Below are 19,077 nucleotides of genomic sequence, written 5' to 3' on the forward strand. Positions count from 1 at the left end.
TCTCCATGTGTTATTATAATGATAATAAAATAGAAATAAAATGTAATGCCTGTTTAAGTATTTGTGCTGATGTCAAAACCTTAAATCTTGTCTCACCTTTGTTGCATTAATAGTCCAGATTGAGTGCCTTTCCGCTGAATAAAACATTGTCCGGGTCAAAATCAACCAAATGAAAATCCCCATTATTTGCTACTTGCTACATGTGCTGGGTGCAGTCAGTGAGAGCCAAATAATAATGTGCACAGAGCCCCTCTGACTCATTTCCTGTGTGCAATGACTTATTATTTCCTGTAAATTATACTGAGTATTCCATCAAATCTATTCCCACACATAATTCCCAGTTTCATTCTGCTGCACAGAGGAATAAGGCAGGTGTTGGCATCCGTGACAGCCATATACTGTACAGCAAAGAATCAATACATCAGCCTCTGGAGAGAAATAAGCACTCGCAGGACAGAATAATGACACAGCACTTCACAGAATAAAGACAAACGAAGAAAAAGAAAAAACTGACAGTTTCCATTAACTGAAAACCAGTAAACAAATAAGTGAACACAGTGATGAGTAATATGGTGTTAATGTTAATAATGTCATGTAAATATTCCACAGTCAGTGTCACAGTATTAAAAATACAATGAACTGCATTTGGAGCTTAAAATGAGTATTCAGTGAGAATAATGATGCCATTAAAATCAGTCACTGTGTTGCAGTTTCATTAAAGACATAAATACACAGTCGTTTACAGCCTGAATGAATGGGACCAGTTATTATTATGGAAACGTGCTGAATTCACTGTCAGCTGGAAACCTGCACAGGATCTGATGCTGGAACAAACAGACACTTAATGTGTCTACAACACATCAAATAACATTATTAATCAAGACATGCATGAAAATGTTATTAAATATTTGCTGTTAATTATATTAATAATAAAAACTAATGCAGATGTTTACTTTGCACACAAACACAGTGTTTCTGTAGAAATGAAGTTTTCTAACAGAAATACACACAGAGCTCATTCATCAGTCACTGTGCTGTACATGGATCATACAAGCTGCTTCGATTAATTTCAGAAGAAGCTCTCACACTCGCTTCTGTGAGTTATATGAAAAGGTTGAATGGTCATGGGCATCTCCAACATCGGTTTACAAGCGTCTTCATTTATAACGTGTTGCTGTCAGTGCGCTCGTTTAACATCTGACAGTTAATCACCGCGACGCTGGATCACAGGATGGACGTGATGGGAAGACTGGCTTCTTCCCAGTGAAGTGAGCTTCAGCACGGCTGGAGCCAGAGATGTGTTTTAATTAGTGTTCGCTGAATTTGGAATTAAGATGTGATTTAACTCAAAATACAACAAGTGAAACATCTTATGTGTTTTTGTTCACTGGTCTCAAAAATCATCCTTAAAGCATTGTTTGAAGTGTGTGTGTGTGTGTGTGTGTGTGTGTGTGTGTGTGTGTGTGTGTGTGTGTGTGTCGTCCTGGCTTTATTACTGAAAGACATGTGACTTGTATGAATCTACAGCTGTATAACTGCCAGGGCCTCACATTATCCTGCTGCTGAACTGAATGCTGCTTTTGCACAAAATGGGAAGTGTGGATTTCACTTACACTGAAATTGCTTTAGGGAGGAATAACAACAGCAACAAATAAACCTCTCAGAGTACAGATGGGCATGTCGCTATTGTTTTTTTTAGAAAGAACTGGAGCTGTTCTTTAAAGAGATTTTCTGCAGAAGAAACACAATAGACGAGCCATTTGTCTCTCATCTTCTGTGGTTTCTTTTAACTAAACCCGTCTTGAAGCCTTGTGGCTGAAAACGTTTCTGTAAAAGTTTATTATAACAAACCTGCTGACACACACTTTATGAAACAATCTGTACATGACATTTAAATAAGATGGCAGTTTGACTTTTAATATTAACTCCTGGGGCACATGTGGTTAGTCTGTTTAACACTCCACTATTATTATTATGGAAACAGCACAGGAGCAGCTCAGGGGTGTGTCCTCTCGCCACTGCTCTACTCCCTCTACACTTCAGACTGTGTGGCCACCCATGGCTCCAACACCATTGTGAAGTTTGCTGACGACCAGTGTTGGGACTAACGCGTTATTAAGTAACGCGTTACAGTAACTACGTTATTATTGTGGTAACGAGCACGGTAACTAGTTATTATGCCAAAATCAGGAACGCGTTACTCGTTACTGGGATTTAGATAGGCTCGTTACTCGTTACTTCATGTGGTGGCTATCGCGGAGCTTCCACAGATTCAGTAACATTAGCAAGTGGTGGAGGCCAGCAGGTGGAGGAGGGAAAAGGGACGCAGAAGGAAAAGAGACCCGAGGCGGCCGCCGGTCCAAGTGTGAACTGAACTTCAGGTAAGAAGTTATGACCTGCAGTCTCTCTGGGTCAGATATGAACCAGGTTTAGGTGGAGTTTATTTTCGTTATTCTGACTTTTTCCGTACTGCGTGCTAGCTAGCATGACAGAGTTTCTATACAGCTGGGTGGTGCTATGAAGTTAATGATGTTGAACTTTATTTTGTTCATAAGTTATTAGAGTTGCCAACCGTCCCGTCTGGTATTCAGAGAAAATATTACGCGTTTCTTATTGAGGTGAAAAGGAACAGTTTGTCCCGTAATTCAGCTACAATGGAAAAGGCACAAAGCTGGAGTTATTCTGTGTTTACGCTGCACAGCTGCCTCTTCTTTTTTCATTCTCCCCCCTCCCTCTCCTGTTGCTACTTCAATCATGAAACTGATCAATGATCAGCTGATCGGCTCTCTTGTTTGTTTATCGCCCACTTTGCGCCGAAAGAGGAAACCAGCGGATGTCGCGCTAAACAGCAGCAGCACGTTTAAGCTTGATCAGCTGTTGTTAGAATTTATTTAATATTAATTTCTAGTATCAGCTGATGTTTGCTGGAGCCACAGCTGTAAAGCTGCTGGTCATGATATGGTTTGTATATGTGGTGAGAGGGAAACATGAAGATGAAACCAGGAGATGTCCTTACTGAATCATCAGAGCTGTGATGGAGAAACAGGTTTACCTTTTAGGTGACATGAATGAGTTGAAGTTATGAACTGTTTCTGAGAGACAAATAACACCAGGATCCTTTTTTAGGTAGCTGACAGCTGGTAACTGTGCAGGGGCGGGTCTAGCAAAGTGTTGCCAGGGGGCAGGTAGGGCATTAACAGGGAGAGGGGGGCACAAGGAAATACTTTTCTTTCTTATTCTCGTTTAAAATGTCTCGCTTTTAAAAAATAATTATCTGAATCTTACAACAAACGATTGATAGATTGATGCATATATACCATCAGAACAGTGTACATCACTGTCACAACAGTGTTTGTTTTCATTCAAAGGCTTTATGATTCTTCCTATAATGGCGGCCAGTCTCTAGTCAAAATGCCCGGGACGATTTTCTGTCCCAGTCCAGCCCTGTATGCAGCTCATCTGCAGTCTGGTGTTACCTACATCTTCCTATTCAGAAGGCAGAATTTCCGAGTTCTGAGTACAATCAAAAGCACCACGACTGTAGTTTTTGTGTTCGGATGTAAAAGGCGCACATGACGCTGTGACGTAGGCTAGAATCATGGCAGCAGTCAATGACGGTCCAGGCGTGGGATTTCTCTCGTGGAAATATGCACATTATCTTTTCCTTTCTATTGGTTGGTGGCACAGTGCACTGTGGCACGTAAGCAAGCTAGAAGACTGCAAAGTTATGGAAACAACACATTAACAAGAGAATTCTGAGTAAAACCAAAGTTACTTTCCCTAGTAACTAGTTACTTTGAAAGTAACGAGTAACTTGAAGTAACTGAGTTACTTTTGAGAGAAGTAACTAGTAATGTAACTAAGTTACTATTTTAAAGTAACTTACCCAACACCACTGGACGACACAGTGGTGTTGGGTGCCATCTCCAACAACGATGAGGCGGCCTACATGGACGAAGTGAAGAATCTGGCATCGTGGTGCCAGGACAACCACCTCCAGCTGAACGTCGGCAAGACGAAGGAGCTGGTGGTGGACTTCAGAAGGGGTCAGCACAGAGACTACAAGCCCATTATCATCAATGGAGCTCCAGTGGAGAGGGTGCAGTCCTTCAAGTATCTTGGTGTCCACATCTCCTCAGACCTGACATGGGCTGCCCACATTCAGGTCCAGACCAAAAAGGCTAGGCAGCGCCTGTATCACCTACGACAACTGAGGAAGTTCAGGGTCTCTCCAAAGATCCTCAGGATTTTCTATACAGGCGCTGTGGAGAGCATCCTCACACAGAACATGACATCGTGGTTCGGGAACAGCTGTGTGAAGGACCAAAAAGCTCTCCAGAGAGTGATCCATACAGCAGAACGCTGCTGCAGGATTGCTCTCCCCCCGCTTCAGGACACCTACACCAGGAGATGCCGGACTAGAGCAGCGCAGATACTGAAGGACCCGTCCCATCCTGGCAACAAACTGTTCCAACTTCTGCAATCTGGTAGAAGGTTCCGCATCTTCCGGGCAAGGACAGAGAGACTCAAGAGGAGCTTCTATCCCCAAGCCATCCGTGCCCTAAACACACACACCCGCCCTCTCACATCATCTATAATTGACTGAGACAGGACTCTTCCAGACACTAAACCAAGGCACAATGTACATTTCAATTCCTTTCATTTTAAATATGTTTATATTGTCTATCCTGTAAAATAGTCAGATTGTCTATTCTTATTAATGTACAGAATTCACCTGCTAGCTGCTACTACTGCACATTCACCCAATGTATATACCATAAAAAAAAAACAAAAAAAAAACACCCAGCACGCCCCTGCGGGCGGTTTATCCTTCAAGCTCGGGTCCTCTACCAGAGGCCTGGGAGCTTGAGGGTCCTGCGCAGTATCTTAGCTGTTCCCAGGACTGCGCTCTTCTGGACAGAGATCTCCGATGTTGTTCCCGGGATCTGCTGGAGCCACTCGCCTAGCTTGGGAGTCACCGCACCTAGTGCTCCGATTACCACGGGGACCACCGTTACCTTCACCCTCCACATCCTCTCGAGCTCTTCTCTGAGCCCTTGGTATTTCTCCAGCTTCTCGTGTTCCTTCTTCCTGATATTGCTGTCATTGGGAACCGCTACATCGATCACTACGGCCGTCTTCTTCTGTTTGTCTACCACCACTATGTCCGGTTGGTTAGCCACCACCATTTTGTCCGTCTGTATCTGGAAGTCCCACAGGATCTTAGCTCGGTCATTCTCCACCACCCTTGGGGGCATCTCCCATTTTGACCTCGGGACTTCCAGGTTATACTCGGCACAGATGTTCCTGTATACTATGCCGGCCACTTGGTTATGGCGTTCCATGTATGCCTTGCCTGCTAGCATCTTGCACCCTGCTGTTATGTGCTGGATTGTCTCTGGGGCATCTTTACACAGCCTGCACCTGGGGTCTTGCCTGGTGTGATAGACCCCAGCCTCTATGGATCTTGTGCTCAGAGCTTGTTCTTGTGCTGCCATGATTAGTGCCTCTGTGCTGTCTTTCAGTCCAGCTTTGTCCAGCCACTGGTAGGATTTCTGGATATCAGCCACCTCCTCTATCTGCCGGTGGTACATACCGTGCAGGGCCTGTCCTTCCATGATGGTTCCTCGTCTCCCTCCTCTTTCTTGGGTTTCTGCTGCCTGAGGTATTCACTGAGCACTCGGTCAGTTGGGGCCATCTTCCCAATGTATTCTTGGATGTTTGTTGTCTCATCCTATATATATATATATATATATATATATATATATATATATATATATATATATATATATATATATATATATACCGTATTTCCCGGACTACAAAGCCCACCTGAATATTAGCCGCACAAGCTAAAATCAGGGGAAAATCCTGTTTTGTACATACATTAGCCGCACCTGACTAAAAGCCGCAGGTGTTTCAATGTTGACTTATCATATGTAAGAGAATATGCACAAAGCGAATTGTCAGGAAAGAGATGGCTGTTTGGAGACACACCCCTTTTATTAATATTTTGAAAAACAAGTTATGGGTACATATTTGCACATGTAGTACATAACAGTAGCCTACAGCACACCAGAAAAATAGATTCAGCCTACCTTTTAGGCTCAGGTGCAGTGACACGGCTTTAACAAGAAGAAAAGTCAGTCATTCACCATCTTTCTCTTCTTCCTGCGCTCTAAAACCACCAAAGTCCTCTTCTCCAATGTCGGATACAAACAGCCTCAGGATGGCTTCGTCATCCACTCTCCGCTTCTCTCCTCCGTTGTCACTTTCAAAACCAAAGAAATCCTCGTTGTCAGTGTCAGAGTCGAACACCCTCAGAAGGGCCGTGGCGGTGTCCTCCTCTCCATCATGCAGCAGTCCAGCCCTTCAAAATCTGTTGGTGATCGTGGATGTTTTCGCACTTTTCCACGCTGTCAGAATCCACCGGTGGAGTTGGGCATAACTTGCTTTTCGCAAGTTTATCGCCGCTCGTCATCCACGCCTCCCGCTGAACGCGTAGCGCTACTTTGAAGTTTGTTTTTCGCGCTACTTCGTACGGCACTACGTGGCCTGGCGGACGGACATGTGACTAACATACCACTCTTGAACCCCGATCCTTCCGCCAGGCAACGTAGTGCCGTACAACAGCGGAACAAACAAAACAAATCGTCTTACGATATCACAAAAATCATGGAAAATCCATAGAAAAGCCGCACCTGACTAAAAGCCGCAGGGTTCAAAGCTTGTGCAAAAAGTAGCGGCTTATAGCCCGACAATTACGGTATATATAATGTTCTTCCTCTACTCCCCCCCATTTTTTTGCACATGTCGAGGAGCGTGTCAGGCTACATTTCACTGTGTGTTATACTTGTATAACTATGCATGTGACAAATAAAGAACCTTGAACCTTGAACCACCATGCTGCAGCCCATAAACGTTTGATTCAGGTCCACAGTGCGAACAGCTCCATGAACAAGTGCAGATGGAAGCACCCAATCAGGACACTCCTTTCCTACCTTAAGTTTGAGCGACTTACAGAATTCCTTCATATTTTTCCAAACAGTTCATGCTTGAATGATTTCTCATGAATAAACACAGAAATCTTCAGACTCTCTTGGTTTGTGTCTCCAGCTGTTATCAGATTTAAAAAGTAATAATCCAAAGTGAAGGCGCGGTGGTGACACTGCAAACCAACCACACGCCCTTCAAAGAAAAAGGCTCTGGATAGATTTAGTGAGAAGCCTCGACCTTTGCATTTATGTATATATATTTCACACTATTTAATAAGTTCCAGGGCCCAAATTGGTGTGCTGGCCCAGGGGGTAAATCAATTGATCATCAGCCTGTAAATAAGCCATTTTTTGCCTCGGAGGACACTTTAATGAGGACCATGGTTAAAGTATAATACACATAGCTGTTGGGAGGACATGTATTTGCTCTAACTATCCTCTGGCACTAACCCAGCTTCCCCTTGAGTAATCACTGAACTACAACGCCGGTGATGGTTTTAGCTCGTTCATTTCACTGTTAGATTATGCACAATTAAAAAATGAAGGTTATTGTCTCGGGTTCATCCGGATGCAGAAAGAAGTCCTGGCTGCCATCTAAGTGTGAGATAAAGCACTCTGAGCACAACGACTGGGATGATGTTCTGATTGGCTGTCACGGCAGGTACGTGCCTCTGTGTTTACTTTGACTTTAAGCTCATATCACACTGATGCTTTGTTCTCTGCTGCAGCAGCAGGGAGATAATGTAGCTTTTAGCACTTAAATGTCACAGCGGTTCCATGACAGCAAGCACGTCAAGTTTATGACATGTGCTCTTTTCTTCGGTTTTGCAGGTGACAAGCTGGGACGCTGTCCTTTACAACACTTGTACTAGGAGGGAATACAAAAGGGGGAATGTGTCAGTGCAGCTTAGCTGTTGAGAAGGAGGTTGTGAGAGCAAAGACAAAGAAGTGACGTGCTCCTCCCAGTGCATCACTCCTGACAAGCGTGAGACATAGTGTGGGTACGAGATTGTCACCAGGCAACCAAAATTTCCCGCTAATGGTTTTGCTTAAGACAAAACGCTGCAGCATGTGGAAACGTGTTAAACGGCAGGAGGAAGGGCAACGCAGCGAGCGCAGAGCTGAACGTGAGCACATGACACGTTGAGGGCAGCGAAGACGACTTTGCCTTTATGCGCCGATTTCATTTTGACACAAAAGCCATTTTTAATCGCAGAGACTTTTAAAAGCATATCGTGGCTTCGTGGGAACGACTCTTTCCAAGTGCACAGGCGCGCGCGGTATTTGTTGTGTCTGTTTCCTGCCTACTGAGACTGCTGGTGAAACAGATGGCACAAGCCTGGGGAAGTGTACATAAGTTCTGCTCCAAATGCAGAGAGGGAGAGAAATAGTAAATTAAAAGTCTTATTTCGAAGCCTCGCGCCTCCTGCTACAACAAACAAAGCCAAATTATTGTGCCTGCCAACTAGATGTATGTGCAGCGCATTGCGCTGATAGCAAAGGACAGTGATGCCCGACTGACTTTTGTTTTTTGGGGAAATGACGACGTACTAATGAGCTTCTAATAACCTGTGGTCTGGTTCCAGCACATAAGCAGCTACATTTAAAATAATGGTATATGTAATTTTCTTTTTTCCTCTCTGATGAGTCAACACAAGTGTTATAACTCAGCAGGGAGGCAGAGATGAAGAGGAAGGAAAATAAACGTTACATAATGCAAAAGGCCCAGTCCTTCAGCTCGATAACAAGGTGCTACGCTACATTACCCCCTAAACCTCCAACCTACCGGCGCCAAGTCTCACGGTCCCCACACACATTTGTGATACATTTATTTCAATGCAGAACTTGCCAGATAACAAAGACCCTGAAGGTTGTTGACAGTCAGCCTGGAATGCGCGAGAACGGCGTCTGCAGCGCCGCCGCAGACAGACCGCACATCTAAGCAGCATTTCCACAGGCGCTTTGTCAGCTGCACATCCAGATGTGCAAACAGTCAGATTAGTTAATGAGCTTAAAAGTGTTATTTTTATTTCATTCAAGCTGAGATTCAATTCATTTATTGGCCCCGGGTGGAACTAGAACCAGTATATAAATATACCACCAGAGGTGATGCTGCTCATCTTAGTTAAATCAGCTGCTCACCTGAGCAGGTGTTACTGCTCAGCAGACAGCAAACAGTGTCTGACCGTGCTGTGTTGTTCTGGCTGAATGATGATATTTGTTTGTATCTCTAAAGGAAGGCATATGGAAGAAAAGACTGCAGTGTTCAGTCTTACTGGGAAATGTGGACATTCCATACTGGTCTTTTCTTCAGAGGCACTTTGGTCAACACAGTCCTTGATCCTGCCTTTGTGCGACGCTCTATGCGCCAATTTACTTCTGGCTGTGCAGGCGAGACTTTGCAGAGTTCATCTTCGATATTTAAGAAAGTGATCGTGACATAGAAGAGAAAAGGCTGAAAACCAGTGCTGACCTTCATATCTCCAGGTGCCAACGCAGACTCGACTCACTGTCTGGCGTCGGGCACGCTGTTGGAAACCAAATTATGCACAAAAAGAACAGCAGCATGGCTCTACTGTAAAATATGTTTATGCTGCAAAACTGTCCACAGTCCAGATCTGTCAGCTATTAAAAATAATTGGCTTTGAAAATAGAAACAAATAGAAAAAAAGAGGGTTTAAATATGTTACAGCCTGAGAATGAAAACGTGTCACTCCCTGAATTATAACACATTATAACCATGTTGTAATAAAGCAGATATTATGCAGCAGAAAAAACTGTAAAGTATATGAAAAAATAAATCCTGCTTTCAGGAGCATAAATGATGTGCAGGTCTTTCCTGTGACGCTTATTAACACCTGACCCCGCCTCCACTCTGACATCACCAGTAACATCCAACCAGGAAATGCTGCTGCTCGTTTCTTTTCTTTATACGTCTGTGGACCATCGATCCGCTTATTAGTGATCAAATATTTAAACAAAGACTAAACACTCCATCCACTCATTCTCCACCTTTGAATTTACTCGTGGAGGTTTTGTAACTGTAAGCATTATTCATAGATACATAAAAAAATTAAATCCAATTTTTAGTCTGAACTAATAACTTGTAGGTAAAATAAAAGTTCTGTGTGTTTGGCTGAGCTTTGTTCCTAGAAAGACGTAGACAAAGTGGGAATGTTGCTAAAGATGAAAGGTTGCCTCTTGTGCAATCGATACATAAGACGTCAAGTGCTCAGGCGAATCCTTATTGGCAGGTGTGGGAATATTAGGAATATTACACATCTGAACATCCAGTTCATGTCTGTAACAATTTTACAACCGTACTGCAAACATAGATAAAACAAACGTCAGGAACTAAGTAACTAAATTACAGTCAGTAATATAACTACAAGATGAACACGTACTGGATCATGGATCAGATTTTATTTCATCTTTTCCCTTTTGATCACACGTTGTGTTCTAAGCTCTCTGTGGGCTGCTGATTAACGCTTTAGAAGAAGGCTTGGTAAGACGAGTCCTTCCTGTTGTTAAAGGGGAATAAGGACGGAGCCCTCGAGAGATCAACATCGGTGTGACTGGGTCGAGCCACGCTACAGTCATGAAACTGATTCTGTGACCGTGTTTTTGAAGTCAGCCACTGACCCCTTTTATTGTCTTTTCCTCTGGGAGTCACTGTTCTATCACAGGACTCACAGGTCTGCACGTCCGCCACAATCACAAAGCTCCTCGTGGCAGCGCTACTGAGACCAGCCACAAGTCCATGAAATCCTTTCCTGAAGGATTCGCCGAGGATTAAAGTCCTAAGACGCTGCGTGCCAGCGTGTACCGCGAATGCAGAGACTGAGAGAGAGCTGCACGATGACAGCCATTAGCACTTGAAGTATTTATAAAATACATTTGCAGAAAGTGAATTAGGACTGTCCCACTTTATCACACATGCCAGCTAAGAGCAGATGCTGTGTCCTGAGACTGCCTTGACATTTTGACTTCCTTTTAACTGGGATGCACAAACTTGGAATGCGATTATTCGACTCTGAGCAGATACTAAATCTTTTCACGTTACCTTTCCCCACCCAGGATGCTAGCTGCCCTCGGAGCAAAGGCCTGACCACCAAAAACATTTGTTTCCACACTTACACATTTGGAGAAATGCCTTTTTTGCTCAGTATTCTTCAGCCATTCCTGAAAGCAGCCTGTTTTCACAGCTCCCTGAATAACTGTCATCATCTGTTCAATCCCGTGAGGCCTGCGGCTGATAGGATAAGCTGATGCCTCCTTCTTGTCTCTAGGTATTGCAATCCAAGGCCACCTTCCTCTTCCTTCTCCCCACAGACTCTGAAGTTGCAGTGATTACATCTCTCTCACTGAGCCAGAGGATGAAGGAAAGAGGCCATCAATGGCACTGAATTTTGTTGTGTATTAGCTATTTTATGTGTTAAGATAACAAATTCCTCTGTGTAATGTTCACTGCCCCCCCGCCCAAAATAAACTACACAACTTCAAATATCCTCTGATTTTATTTTAACTTGGTAAACATCGTCCTATATTGCGGAGCTTGGTTATTGCAGTCTCTGCTGCCGCTTCAGAAGGCAGAGCACTTTCCAATCGTGTGTCTTTGTTTGTAAGGCAAAGCTGATCTAATCCGGATTTAATCAACGGATAATCCACTGTAATGAGCCACGCAAAATTCCTTAGATGAATATGCAAGGTCTTATTTCTGCAAGGTAAAGCAAACAAAAAGTGCCAGCACATAATTGATTGTCTTTTTAGAGCACAAGCCTCGGCCCATGGCCACAGAGTAGGAACTATGTTGTATCTGTCATATTTAAGCCTTTGTCACACAGGGATCACAGGTGGCAGAGCAGCCAATCACACAAGTTATCAAACGTCTGCTGGGAGCAGCCAGCGGGGGCCCAGTGTGCCCGTTTTACATGAAGTAAAACTCATCAATGCTCACTGGGTTTTCAGTTTAAAATCTATTGTGATGTAAAACACTTTGAAAGTTTTGTTCTGTTTTGCTTATTAAATGGAGGAAGCAGGTACTGAGTGGGGCCTTACTCAGTGCTGGTGGTTGGGTTATAAACATGACACTTGTTGGCAGAAGGGCTGCCACGATTAGTCGAGTAGTCACGATTATGTCGACTGATTTAATAGTCGACGCGTCGTTTGAAGCTTTGTAAGATCCCAAAAGACGCAGGAATAAGTAGCAGGATTTAAGAGTGTAATAACGGACTGAAACAGAAGATGGCAGCACTGCATGTACAAGGATGCCAGCTGCCGTTAAACCCCGAAGAAGAAGAAGCTGTATCATAGCTGTTTCTAGATTCAGGCCGCATCCTCTCGAGGCCACATTTGTAGGCCAATTACGTCACAGCGACGTGATGAAGGCTGTCCAAATTCAAAGACTCCTCCAAATGCGTCCTTGAAGGATGGGTCGGGAGTATCCTTCATGGCCCGACCTATCCCAGAATTCATAGCGCGGCCCAGCCAATTCCAGTTTCCAACAATGGCGGCAGCTAATTAGTTTTAATATTACTCTTATTGCTCTTTCTGGGTCACAAAATAAACGTTTAACATATTTTCAGGCGAGAATGTAGCTGTGTAGAGTTGATAGCAAGGAGCAGACGGCTGAGTTTATTAAACCGAAACAATCTGCAAATTTCATTAAAGGTTTATTAAACTATCATCTTGTCTTTATTTTTAGTTAGCACAGACCTGAAACACTTCCCGCTGTAAGCTAATGATAGTTTTATAAGAGCAGATGCTGCTGGTGCAATAAGCTGCACGTTTTACGTCCAGTGGATCCATGATCTGATTAGTCGACTATCAAAATAATCGTTTGTGGCAGCCCTAGCTGGCAGCTTGTTCAGTTTTGTTGATGTAAAATATTTTGTTCCCCATCTTGTCCAATCATATGTTGCATTGAATCGCGACAGAGGTATGATTACAGGCTCTTGTTCAGTAATGAAGGAGAGTCTCTCATTACCCACCATTCACTCACCAACTCCTGTCATGATCTTCCTTCCTCTTAGGGACGCATACGTCCAGTCCCGGTTATTTTCCAGACAATTGCACTCACAGCCCAACCACACACGGCTCGCTGGGCCTCGCCGGCCATCATCAACAACGAAAGCATCTTTCAAATCACGAGGCAAGCGAAGGAACGAAAAGAGCTAACGTATGTGGTGAGGGAAGGGAACATTAGTCTATAGTTTCTGTAGCAGTCAAAGCTTCATGCTGTCCTACACGACTGTTTTTGGAAATAATGGTGGTGATGTGTTTAGAAAAAGGCAATAAGCCGCGTCTGAGATATTAAAGGTTGACTTATATATGTAGCACAGAAAACCCCACAGCAATCCACTTTATCAACAAAGAGACAGCAGTAAATGTCATGCTATCTGCTTTTACTTTTTCTATCTTGAGAAAGACAACCCATCCTACGAGGTCCCGTCTGTACTTTCTGATCATGTCTAATGTCAGAGGGCTGTTGCTTTATCTCAGCATGCACAGAGGCAGGGGAGTTTCTGCAGCAGACCACATCTCTGTTGCGTACGCACTGTTGTACATTAGCGAGCACGCATACAGCTGTGAACATCTGCTAAGTGTAATTATTTAATTTAGACGTACGTAATCAGGTCCTTCATCTTCCTCTGCAACAAGCAGAGCAGCTACGAGAAGCCTACATGATACATGACCTCTTGCAGGCGAGGGCATAAATAATTGTTGTGCGCTGTGGACAATTTATGCACAGATGTCACTGCCAAAACTATAAAGTCCTAATTATGCCCGATAACTCACACTGATGAGGAACCTGGGCTGAATGTTAATAATTTAGTTGTGCTACCTTTTTCATCTGCGTTACAGTGACAGCGTCGCAATCATTTACAAAGACCCATCTATGTCACAGTACTGCGAACGTGCTGCTGCGTTTCTTTATTAAAGATAATATATGTTTGTAAATAACAATGCCCCAGAGATTATACATAAACCAATCAGATGTGAAAGATAAATGAAGGTTTGCACGACTGTGCTGGGATGGGAAAAGCTGATTCTTCATATCCGTCTGCATGCAGCACTTGCAATAATCCCACCAAGTAATTGCTTTGTGATCGCTGCAATGTTTTTGTTTTAAACTAGATCAGACACGTCTCCATTAGCTCTTGAAAACATCATATTCCAGATAAGTTCATTGGACTGTCACTTCTGTAAACAGAGGTAATAATAACACACTAAAGACGGTGAGTAATCACAGCAGTGCACCAAGCACTCGCATATCTGCAAGACAAATGAATGTCTACATGCATTATTTAACTGAATCTAAAGGGGACGAGCGTTTCTGGTGATGTGTCGCGTTCATTTAAAAAGTACTGGTCCCACAGAAGATATCTCCAACTATCCCACTGTTGTGTGCTGAGAGAATGGCATGATATATTAGGTAAGAATTAAGGTACCGTGGACACGTCACCAGTTTATCACAGCCTAACACAGAAAAGCAAAACTCAGGCTCACACCTGTGTTCAGTGCTGCCACATCACATGCAGCAAGCAAGCCTGTTAGCTGCAGTAAGAGAGGAAATCGCAAAAGGCGCAGAAATCCAAGGAGGCACAGAGTCGATCAGCAGCTGTGGTCAACTTCAGTTTATCTCAGTCACATCAAAATGAGTCAAAGTGTCAAATGTGACTGTAAATGCTGCATGCATACTTTCACAACCCGTAGCAGACATCCACAATCGGATTCACCTGGATTCAAATCATAGATTTAAATCACATATTTACATTTTTTTCCTTTCATGTATTTAAATTATGTTTTGTTTCTATAAGTTTCGTCAGAATCACCAAAGCTGCATGAAGGAGGAAACCACAGGAAACAAATAGAAACAACGTTACCTTTTTGGGTAAAACACAGATAATGTTGTGTGCTGTTAGTATGAGTCTGCAAATATGAAACTTTGTATCAAATGAGGAATTATGGCAGAATTTCATATGGCAGGTGTTTGTGCATCAGTAAGAAATGGATGGAATGAGAAACTTACACACGTGATCAGTTTCGTCGGACTCATCAGGGCAGTCGGGCTCGCCGTCACAAAGCCAGTCCTCGGGCACGCAGGTGTCGTGGTTGTGACAGTGAAATTCCCCTACGTCGCACAAGATGTCTGGATGGCGTGAGCAGAGGGGTGGAGAAGGAGACAGAAGAGATGCAGCATGAGGTGATGGTACTGAGCAAACGCATGCATGAGCGCATGTTTCAGCAGAAAACATGCGCTGGGCGTCAACACAACAGGAGTGAATGGAGACGACGTGACTTCTGTCACTTTCAATGCAAATGCTTGTGTGCAGAGGCGTTGTTGCACGCAGAATTATCATCGTCAATGCAGGAAGTCGAGAGAAACATAGAGTGTATGCACATCTTTGCTTACAATCAGCAGAGAGCTGTCCTTAAGTCAGCGGCATGTCGTCTGCAGGCCGCAGGTCTTTATCAGAACAGGAGGCCACACATTTCTGTACAGGAAAAAAAACTGGCGCTGCCCGGGCATTGTGGTTTTGACAGCTACTCTAACAAAGACGCGATGTCCTTCGTGACTTGGAAAACTATTCCAAAGCAACTCGGCGAGTTTGTTCTTATCTTTTTGCCTTCTCGGTACTGTGTGGAGTTCAGTGAAAGCCCAGTCAACTAAAAAGTCATCATAGCCTTTCAATACAGCGAGCATCTATCAAAGCGTTGACACGTTTCCTGCTGGTAGCTGTCACAGACTCAGTTCGATCATACTGCAGAATGACACCAGCTTTCGCTAAAGATTTGACACCACAATATGACCTGCCGTTACTTCCCCTCAGCACAGAGCGAAAGCTGCAATTTGTTTCGAAGCTTAACCCACGGACAATCAGACGGGCTCCAACTCCCTCCTGCTCGCTCGCTCCATCTTTTTCCCAGTGTGTTCCTAACCCATTAGTGGTGGGAGTGAAGCAAGTGTGGGATCAGGTCTGGAGCGTTTCAACAGTGGGAGTGATAATTCAACGCACTGCTGCCCCCGGCACCCTCCGGCAAATGCACCACCCAGGGACAAATCTGAAAAGGTCAAACATCTCATCCATTCCGCTCCTCGTATTCCCTCTGATGCAATATTTCAAATCTTACTATTTAAATCAAGGCCTTTGTTTTATATGCAAAGTGCTTTTCTCAATTTTTAAAGGGGAACATTTTTAAAATTACACATGAAAGCACTCGAAACCTTAAACAAAAATAATAATTAAGATTCAGGTAAACGGTAAGTCCAGGCAGCACATCGGCTTTATTTTGTCCTTCTGAGCTCAATATTTCTCAGCAGCACATAATTTCCACGTAAGCCGGTGTCACTGAGCTTCTCTCAACATCAAACAAATTACATATTAGAGTCTTGGACGAACCACAGTTACACACACTTCCTGGTTTCTTTGGCTTTTCTTTTCCTCACATTTTCAGATCATCAAACAATTTTAAAAATAGAGTAAAAAAAAACTCATGTAAATACAAAAAGTCGTTTTTAAATGACAGTTTCGTGTATTAAGGGAAGAAAGCAGCAGTGGTGCGCGATACTGCTTATTCTGGTATCGATCTGACACCAGTAAGTACGAGCCAGTATCACCGATATCGATACTTTTGTCATTGAATTGCTGAATCTCAAATCATTTTCATGACCTTGAGTGTTTTTATGATGATTCCTTTTTTATTACTAAATAGTTAAAACCCAGGACAAAGTTAGGACAAAGCTTATGGTTAAATAGAAAATGCTTTATTATCCACTGATGCTTTTAAAAATCAGCTGAAGCCATTTTCATACAGGCAAGTTTTTAATTTGTTGTTTTTATGTTGTATTTTACTGTTTTACATTGTTATTTGTTGTATTCCCATTCTTTTCATTTGGCATTTCGTGATTTTTATCTGTATATATATATAAATACATTTTACTTACTTTTTTTTTTTTTAGAAAAATCTGAAATAAAATAAATAAATAAAAAGCAAACCAGTAAACAATTTAAAACAAACAAGTACTGTTGACAAACTATAATACAAAAATCAACAACAACAACTGGTGAAAATATAAATAATATCCAATATCCAAAGACACATGCCCCCCCCCCCCCCCCAAAGCGTCTAAGTCATGGCGCAGCATCTAAACACACGGGGTGAGGGGGGGGGGTACAGTGTGCCTGCTCTGCGCTGACACGGGAGTGGCGAGTGCGGCGACCTGGCTGTTTGGACGCGTCATTGAATTGCTAAATCTAAAATCATTTTCATGACCTTAAGAGTTTTTATGATGTTTCCTTTTTGGAAACACCCTTCAGGACCTTTTGCACCTCCACAGTCCCACTGAGCTTCTGATGAATGTTACTAGCACACTCTTATCCATGCATGAGCCAGTGAGTCGCACTCTTTCTTGTAGTGAATCGAGGCCTGGTCTTAGAGTCCTGCTGTACTGCTCTACCAACCAGGAGCCGGTGCTCTGGCTCTCTGGTGTTAGCTTTCTGAGCTGTGCTCTTGTATTGACTCGTGCATACTCAGTCATGGAGAGCTGTTAGCCTCTTCATCCTGCAGCTGTAGGATGTCTGCCTTTGTGAGAATGACTAGTTCTTGTTCTGGGAAGTCGCTGTGTTCTGCTCTTAGGTCCACCAGTCACTTGGTGCTGGTGGTGCGTCACACCTCTTTCTCCCAGTTCTTCCAGCACTGCTCAGCTCTCGGTGGGCTACCCCTGTGCTATTCCTCTTCCCTACTATTCCCACCTGCACTCTGGATGGTTTGTAGAGCAGGTCGTTTGTTCCCTGCTCCTGTGACACATCTCTTAGGCCTAGTGGCCACGCTGCGGCTCCCAAGGCCCCCATTTATGACCTCAGTTAACCAATTAACTGACTAGTTTCTCAGATTTGGGCTTCCACTCTTCTTCTCCACTGGGAGCTTCCTCTACATGCATTCTTGATCTTATACACAACTGCTTATAGGATTATTTAACAGTGGCATGTATGAGCTCGTTGGCTTCAGTGCACTGGAAAAAGAAAAACACTATATAAAAGCTAAGTATTGCGACGACATTATTTACATGAAATAGTAAAGCATCAATAAGCACATGCTGGGATTGAGGTTGGCAGGGACACGCTCACTTTGCCGAAGTCTCTAAGAGGATGTCTCCTATGCCTTCAGAGCTGAATTGATTACTCCTAAAAAGCAGAGGGCTGGTGACAGAAGGGCCATTTCCTCAGCTAGTGATGGAAACCATGAAAGAAGCTGTCCCTGGACCTCAGAGCAACCCAGTTACCCACTGATGTTCTACCTCCTTTCATGCCACTTCATCTTCAAAGCTAAAGGGCCAAATATGAGCAAAGCAAATGACCTCTTATGTCAATTCATCTTTCCCCTCTGCTTTTCCAAACAGGCTCTCCTTGACAGGCTGCTCCGTCCCTGCAGCTGTTAGGGGACAACAGGGGGACGAACGCACGACTGAAGGAAAGTAACTGCTCCACTTTTCTTTTGTTCCTCTTCTATTCTGAAGATTGTTGTATTTTCATAAGAAGCTGGTGGCGTAACACACACACACATGCACGCACACACATGCATGCACGCACACACATCACAGGAGTGATGACTGCAGGAGAACAAAATTGGAGCAAGAAGACATTTTGCAAAGGTGAGCTCCACCTTCTGCAGGTGAAGCACGCAGCCGTACGAGCTGCATTAACGCAGCAGTGGGAAACGCAACCCGGCACTCGGACGGCCACATTATTCCGAGCTTCATTCCCGACACCAGCAGCCGCACTGGCACAACACTGTGGCTCATTAAAGGCATTGAGCCTTTGAAATGTGCCAGATTTTCAGAGGAAGAAAGAGTTATTAAGAGGCAGGCAGACAGGGAAGATGGTTTGCAAACCTACCCAAGCAAGACCAGCCAGCAGTCTTTTGTAGTATGTACCCTGTATTGATCATTTTCTTTTCCTTTTTGTATGTAAGAATTCTGGAGTGTTGAGCCAATTATTCTGCCTGAAATGCTGTAGCATGAGCGCTCAGACATCACAACATGTTTCTTCACCCTGCATGTTGCAATAAGGCATCCGCT

The 19,077-nt window shown here is 43.6% G+C and overlaps 1 protein-coding gene across 17 annotated transcripts in view; it reads right to left on the minus strand.

Annotated features, from left to right (window-relative positions):
* lrp1bb (low density lipoprotein receptor-related protein 1Bb) overlaps window positions 1-19,077 on the minus strand; it is a 324,949-nt gene that overhangs the window by 182,345 nt on the left and 123,527 nt on the right. For 13 of the 17 annotated variants that reach the window (XM_082509138.1, XM_082509137.1, XM_082509127.1 and 10 more), the window contains one exon: window positions 15,028-15,147. The exons of 3 other annotated variants lie outside the window; for them this stretch is intronic. In XM_082509138.1, coding sequence (XP_082365264.1) covers window positions 15,028-15,147 — 120 coding nt within the window. Of the gene's footprint in view, window positions 1-96; window positions 115-15,027; window positions 15,148-19,077 lie in introns of those variants that run through there. One more of the 17 variants, XM_082509130.1, reaches the window with a different exon arrangement.

This window comes from Aulonocara stuartgranti (genome assembly GCF_965226115.1).
Source record: "Aulonocara stuartgranti genome assembly, chromosome: 16".
In the NCBI taxonomy this organism is placed as follows: Eukaryota; Metazoa; Chordata; class Actinopteri; order Cichliformes; family Cichlidae; genus Aulonocara; species Aulonocara stuartgranti.